Genomic DNA, 6,691 nt, shown 5'->3' on the forward strand with positions numbered 1-6,691 from the left:
GGGGGGGGGGGGGGATGAGAAAAGAAGTGTTGAAGAGCTTTCAGAATACTGTGTCGATTTATTATAGTTGTTTAGAAGAAAGATGCACTCTCCATTATGCAATAGATGTTACTGATTCTGGCTCAATTGTAATTGTCCTCTTAAATGTTCGCTTGAGAATGGTGATTTTATCCTAGCTTCTGGTTAGTATGGGGATTGGTTAATCTGCAATTTTTATATTTATTTTTATCTCTTATAAACTCAAATGTTATCTATTATGTAAAAGACCAAGATCAATGAGATGTGGATATCTAAACCTTCTGGCTGTGGCCGTGCCACTCAATTGAAGTTAAAGCGTGCACCTTCCTCTATGCTATATTGCAGGATATACGTTTTATATGGTTGGTCATGGAAGGTATATTCTTAATTATAAATTTAGCTATTGAAGCGCTTCACGTTTTGCATAAATAAACTATGAGCTTCTATGGACATTTATTGCAGAAAGAGTGACCTAAAAAGATTGTTCAAGTGAACACTTTTAACAGGGTAATGTGGCATCGGCCTGACGCGCATGTATAGTCCTTAAAGTTGAACTCCTTTGTTGATTATTTGACTAGTCCTTTACTGCTTTAAAGTTTTTATTTTACTTTGTGCAAGAAGATGGAGCTAGCAAATGTCTCAAGGTTATTAACGTTGTATTTTTTGTTGTGCTGCTCATCTTACCTACGAAGTGAAAACTAGGTTGAAGTAGAAGACATCTTGTTTAATCATTGAAATACACGTAACTGCTCTGTTTCCTTAAAAGCTTAGTTCATTTTAATTTGTTGGTGCATTTGATTGTGGATTACTAGTATGGATCAGCTGCATTTTCTTTCAAATAGCAATCTTGGGCTTAAATTTTTTCCAGGAGACCAGGTGAAGAAAGTGATTCTGATTCTCTCAGGGAGACAAGTAGTGATGACAGTAGTGAATATGGAGCTGGAGCTTCAAGGGTAGCCAACAAAGCTCATGGAAGTTGGAATCAGCAGAATATGATTGGCTCAAGTATTGATGGAATCAAGCATCTCTCCCTAAAAAAAGACCCTTTCTTGGAATCTTCAGGCGATGAGAATGAGATAGGGAACTCTCCCGGTCTCCTTATATTTGAATATTTTGAGCGGAATCAACCATATGGTCGTGAACCTTTAGCTGACAAGGCAAGTATTTTATCTTCAAATAGAAGTGTGTCAGTCTTCTATTTTATCGTGTTATAGCATTTATAATCTTTTGCCCATAATGCTGCAGATTTCAGGCCTTGCATCTAAATTTCCTGAACTGAAGACGTATCGGAGCTGTGATCTGACTCCTGCAAGTTGGATTTCTGTGGCTTGGTATGATTTTCTCCTTTCAGCCTTCACTGAACAAGGATTTGGTTTCTAAACTCACCTGTTAATACTGATGTGTCTTCTGCTTTTCCCATTGTGAAGGTATCCCATATATAGGATACCCACAGGACCAACTTTGCAAAATCTTGATGCTTGCTTTTTGACGTACCATTCTCTTTCAACACCTGGCGGTGGTAAGTCGTTCATCCCATTTATTCTCTATTTCTGCTCAATTAACAGACAAAACGAGCCAGTTGTTCGTTCTTGAAGTTGCTGACTATCTATTGTTCAAACTTTTGCAGTTTCTAGGACTGACTGGCCTCAACAGCATGGCACAACTATTAGTAGAGGCATTGTTGGTACTGGTACGTCTGCCAAGCTATCTCTCCCAACCTTTGGGCTGGCCTCCTACAAATTCCAAGTACCATTCTGGTTTCCTGATGGAGTTAATGAATGTCAGAAGGTCAACTCTCTGTTACGAGCTGCTGACAATTGGCTCCGGCTTTTGCAAGTTAATCACCCTGACTACAGTTTTTTTGTGTCACATAACTCGTATAGGAGGTGAAGCTCGTCTTATTTTCTTGTAAGCATAACATCCCGATATGCTCGTCTATACGAGCTGGTCACCGGGTATAGCAAAACTAGACTTGAAAGTAGCCTTCTGTTTATGCAATACAAGCTTTTGTACTTCTATTAGTTACTAAAGATGGATGAGTGGTAAGGTTTGCAGTAGGGTCAAGAGTGACAAATGAAGGTAGCATCTTTACTGTTTCCTATAGCACCTTACATACATTGGAGCTTCCTCAATCAACAGTGAGTTCCTGGAAATGATGTTCTGAGTTTACTGTGGCGACCACAAATTAATGTTGATTTTAAAACGATTAGGCTGATTTTATGTATATCGTGTACAAATGAATGGTCTGTAATACCTCCAGTATAATATCGCCTAACAGTATGTAACTTTGTTTATAGCTATGTTTTCAAATCTCGTTGAGTTTTCTACTTCACTCCTACTGCTTCGATTGCTCATAAAGATTCACCACCATGCCTCTATCTCAAGTCAGTCAGGATCAGCTACGTGAATCTTCTACGCGATTCTGCTTCCGGATCCATTTCATTTCAAATGCAGAATAATCTGCCTCCTTTCCTAACCAACAAGTTAATAAATTCTTTAAATTTCAACATACGTACCTAAAAGTTATTACTGCTTGTACTTAGGGGTGTTCATAAAAACCCGAAAAACCGAACCAAATCGAAAACCAAACCAAACCGACCAAAAAAACTGATACTTTTTGGTTTGGTTTGGTTTTGAATTTTAAAAACCGATCAAATTTGGTTTGATTTTGGTTTTAATCAGAAAAAACCGGAAAAAAAAACGAACCAAACCGACTATAGGAATAGCTATTTCAAATTTATTATTACACCTATATATATGTATATTTTTATACAAAGTTTCAAAAATTTTATGGTAAATGTTAATAGTTTGCACTTTTAGCATAGTTCTTTACTTTTACATTTTAGTTTGATTGGCAGTTTTCTTTTGTTAAGTGTAAGAATCCATTTCGTGTTAAAAATAATATATTTTTAATTGAGTCCTTAAATTATTCATCACTTTTTGATTCAATTATCATCAATATATCTTGGTAAATAGTAGATTCCTCAAAGGGCAATTAATTTGATAGTGTTACGTTGAAAATGTGGTGGCCGAAATATGTGTTTGGTAGTGTATGTCTTATATTTAAGAAAAAACAGACAAATAACCGAAAAAACTGAAAAACCGACAAAACCCGACATAAACCGAATCGAGAAAAAACCGACTTAATTGGTTTGGTTTGGTTCTAATATTTGAAAAACCGACTTACTTGATTTGGTTTCTTTTTAGGGAAATTCCGATCCAAACCGAACCATGAACATCCCTACTTGTACTTTTCATCCTAACTATAATTCCTATAGATCGAGTCTTTGGAAATAACCAACTAGGTGTGTATTAATTCTTATTTTCAATTTGGCCCGTATTTCCTTTTAGTGCCTTCAACTATTATATTATCACCATTTACGGGTTTATACGTCTCAAAATCTACGCAGGACATGACTAAGCTTTCCATACTAGTTGTTAGCTTACACTGTCTTTTTTTCAATATTATCAATAGCATGGTGTGGGTCTATTATAACTCAAGTGGAATAGCCATGGTGTGTATGATCTTACGCACGTGATTAAATGATGCTTACGTACGTGATAAAAAGGTTACGTATAAGAGACGCATCCAGAATTTCAGGAGCAAAGGTACACCATGTGCGTCAGAGACCTGAGTTTTCAAGACGCTGTCTAATAGATATATTTTTGGTTTAGGAATTTTAAAAGTCAAAATAAAGAAGGATAAAAATAAAAAGAAAATGTGTAATCAATAAAAAAGAAACAAAAAAGTGTGTTTAATTAGAAAAAATGGTAGGGGCATGAGGATTTAACCCTATTTATTAATTACAATATAATTTAAAAGAAGAAAGAGTAGGGGGATCGAATTCCTGACTAAAAGTAGGGTTGTCTTAGGGTAGGGTAATATCGGTACCCGTACTCTTAAGTACCGGTATCGGTACCGGACCGTATCGCTCCGGTTGGTGGGTAGGGTGAGGAATTTGGGTGAAGGGTATGGGTAAAGGTAGGATATTCGAAAAAGTACCCTTAGTAATGGTACGGTAAGTACCCTTAAGGTACCGAACCGGTACCTAAATTTTTTTTAAAACCTGGCCGTTTTGGTTATAAATTTATTCATGACCGACACACTGTATTTTTATTTCTAAACAAATTAAAGAAATTTGTGATTTGTGTGGACTTTCTAACAAAATTATTATTATTACTTTAGATAATGCTTCTGGTAACACTTCTAATATTGGAGTTTTGAAAACTCGATTAACCCCACCTTTTACGGATTTATTTCATTAGATGTGCATGTCAAATTTATAACTAAGTTGTTCGAGATGGACTTACTTTATTTGGAACTATTCTTGAAAAAAATAGATTTGCAGTTGGTTATATTTTTCGGTCTTAAATACCTGCTAGACGTAGAGAATTTATGATGCATTGTGAATCTTGTGAATTACCCTTTAGAAAAATTCCTAAAGAAGTTGTTTATGAATATCGATTGCCGATTACCAAGATGTTTAATTCTCATGTTAAATCTCTTCACGATATGATAATAGATGATGATTGAGATACCGCTTTTCATCTTATTCATTTTTTTTAGAAAAAAAAATTCTATGCTAATAAAGAATTTTTTGGGGTATATTATCCAACTATTTCTAGTAATATATATTGCTGGAATTCCGATGTTATTTTTTGAGTATATAATGGTTGAAAATTTTTTTAAATATATTTTTTTCCTATTCCTGTTATTTACATTACTGTTGCTGTTTTACATCCTCAAATCAAAGTTATTGGTGCAAAAACACTTATTGAAATAATTTACTTTAATTTAGAAAAAGATCCAACTGGAAGACCAACTCTTTCTACCTGTTTGGCTAGTATTCAAAAAAATGCTAAAATTGTGTATGACTATTACCAAAGGCAAATGAACTATGTTCCACCAACTAGTGGTGCCTCTACTTCTTCATAATCTCAGCCTCTTTAAAAGGCTGTTACAAATAGACCTTTTGGCGCTATTCAGCAAATGATTAGTCATTCGCAATCTTCACAAATTAACGAGCTTGATGTTTATTTACATGCAGGAATTATTGATTTTGCGATGATGAAGGGAATGAAGACTTGCTAAAATATTGGAGAATGAACCAACAATCATTTCCGATTCTTTCAAAAATGACCCGAGATATGCTAACTATTCAAGCTTCATCCGTAGCTTCCGAAAGAGCTTTCAGTGAAACACGATTTTAACTTGGAGACCACAAACACTCATTGGCAGAAGACACCTTGGAGACTACCATTTTATTTAGAGATTGGATTAAAGCGAAAAGTAGAAACTTTGGCCTTCCAGAAATAATTCAAGAAGATGACGATACATATAATGAAATAATACTTACCAGAGATGGCAGGGACACTGATGAACAAGTGCTACTAGTTCCAACCGAAGAACCACGAAAAGTTATTGAAAAATTAAATCGTTCAAAAGAAATATGTAATTTTATTTTTACAAGTGTTGAAATACAAATAAATGCTTGTAACTTGTATTAGAAATCGAGTGTTTATATTGAATAAAATAAAATAAAAGGCACTTCATAGCCTTGAATTTTTTCATCCATTAAAGTTTGTTGTATTTAAAAATAAATTTTTAAATTTTTAATTTAAAATTACCCCTAAGTACCGGTTCCGCACCCTTAGGATCGATAGGGGTATTGGTAGGGTACCAAATAAAATACCCTTAACCTATACCCTTAGAAGTCAAAGATTGCTAAAAAAAAAGTCAAGGTTTACAAATGCGCATTATTGATGCCTGGTTAGATCTGATTGTAGAGCTCTCAATATGGTCTGGGTCGGGTTAGCCCACCCCACGCGGGCTTTAGCTAGTGGCGGACTGGGATGGGCTAGCCCATCATTTTGATGGACCTTATTATGGTCAGTCCACCCCAGCCCTACGTGGGCCACGAGCCCCCACGAATCGGCCCATTATTTTTTAAAATATAATTTTATATTTTTTTCCTAAGTTCTAACCTAAAAAAAAAGATAAATATTTAAAAGTTAAAAAGTATCTTATTGGAAAAAAATTGCAAAACTTAATAACTTTTTATATTGTTCTAATATATCACAATAAACACTAGAAAAGTAGAAGACAAGACTATATTTCATTCATTAAAAGTTAAAACTCAAAACAAACTATTCAAGAGAACGTCGATAACCCTTTTGGGATATCCAACACATTATCTTTATCAAACACATTTGAATTTGCTTGTGACAAGGTTGTCTTAACATCGTCACTTTCATCTACATTTACAATTCAGATGCAATATTAATTAATTAAATATTAAGAATATTTAAATTTTAAAAACTAATAATATTTAAATTCACATAAATAAAAAATATTACATTGAGTTTGGAAAAAGCCGTGTAAACAATTTCGAGTACTAACAAGTGTTTAGACATTTTCATGATGGATACAACTTTTGTACTTTGTAAGAACACGCCCACCAATGCTAAATGATGCTTCTGACGCTACAGTGGTAATAAGATACTAAGTACATCATGCGTCTTCACTAAAAGATCGGGATATTTTCTATAGTGATCCTTCTAATACATGACATCATCAATCTCTTGAAATTTTTCAGGATCAAGCTTTGGTTCCTCTAAGTAAAGATCCAATTCTGGCTTTCCATCACTAGAGGCAGTATACTATTTATATTAT

General features: G+C 34.4%; 1 protein-coding gene across 2 annotated transcripts in view; it reads left to right on the forward strand.

The window, feature by feature from the left end:
- LOC109232360 overlaps positions 1-2,318 on the forward strand; it is a 4,266-nt gene extending 1,948 nt beyond the window's left edge. The window contains exons 3-6 of one of the 2 annotated variants that reach the window (XM_019398100.1): positions 923-1,175; positions 1,264-1,349; positions 1,446-1,537; positions 1,646-2,318. In XM_019398100.1, coding sequence (XP_019253645.1) covers positions 923-1,175; positions 1,264-1,349; positions 1,446-1,537; positions 1,646-1,908 — 694 coding nt within the window. In that variant the 3' untranslated portion in view covers positions 1,909-2,318. Of the gene's footprint in view, positions 1-886; positions 1,176-1,263; positions 1,350-1,445; positions 1,538-1,645 lie in introns of both variants that reach the window. The other variant, XM_019398099.1, reaches the window with a different exon arrangement.

This window comes from Nicotiana attenuata, chromosome 9 (assembly GCF_001879085.1).
Source record: "Nicotiana attenuata strain UT chromosome 9, NIATTr2, whole genome shotgun sequence".
Taxonomy (NCBI): domain Eukaryota; kingdom Viridiplantae; phylum Streptophyta; class Magnoliopsida; order Solanales; family Solanaceae; genus Nicotiana; species Nicotiana attenuata.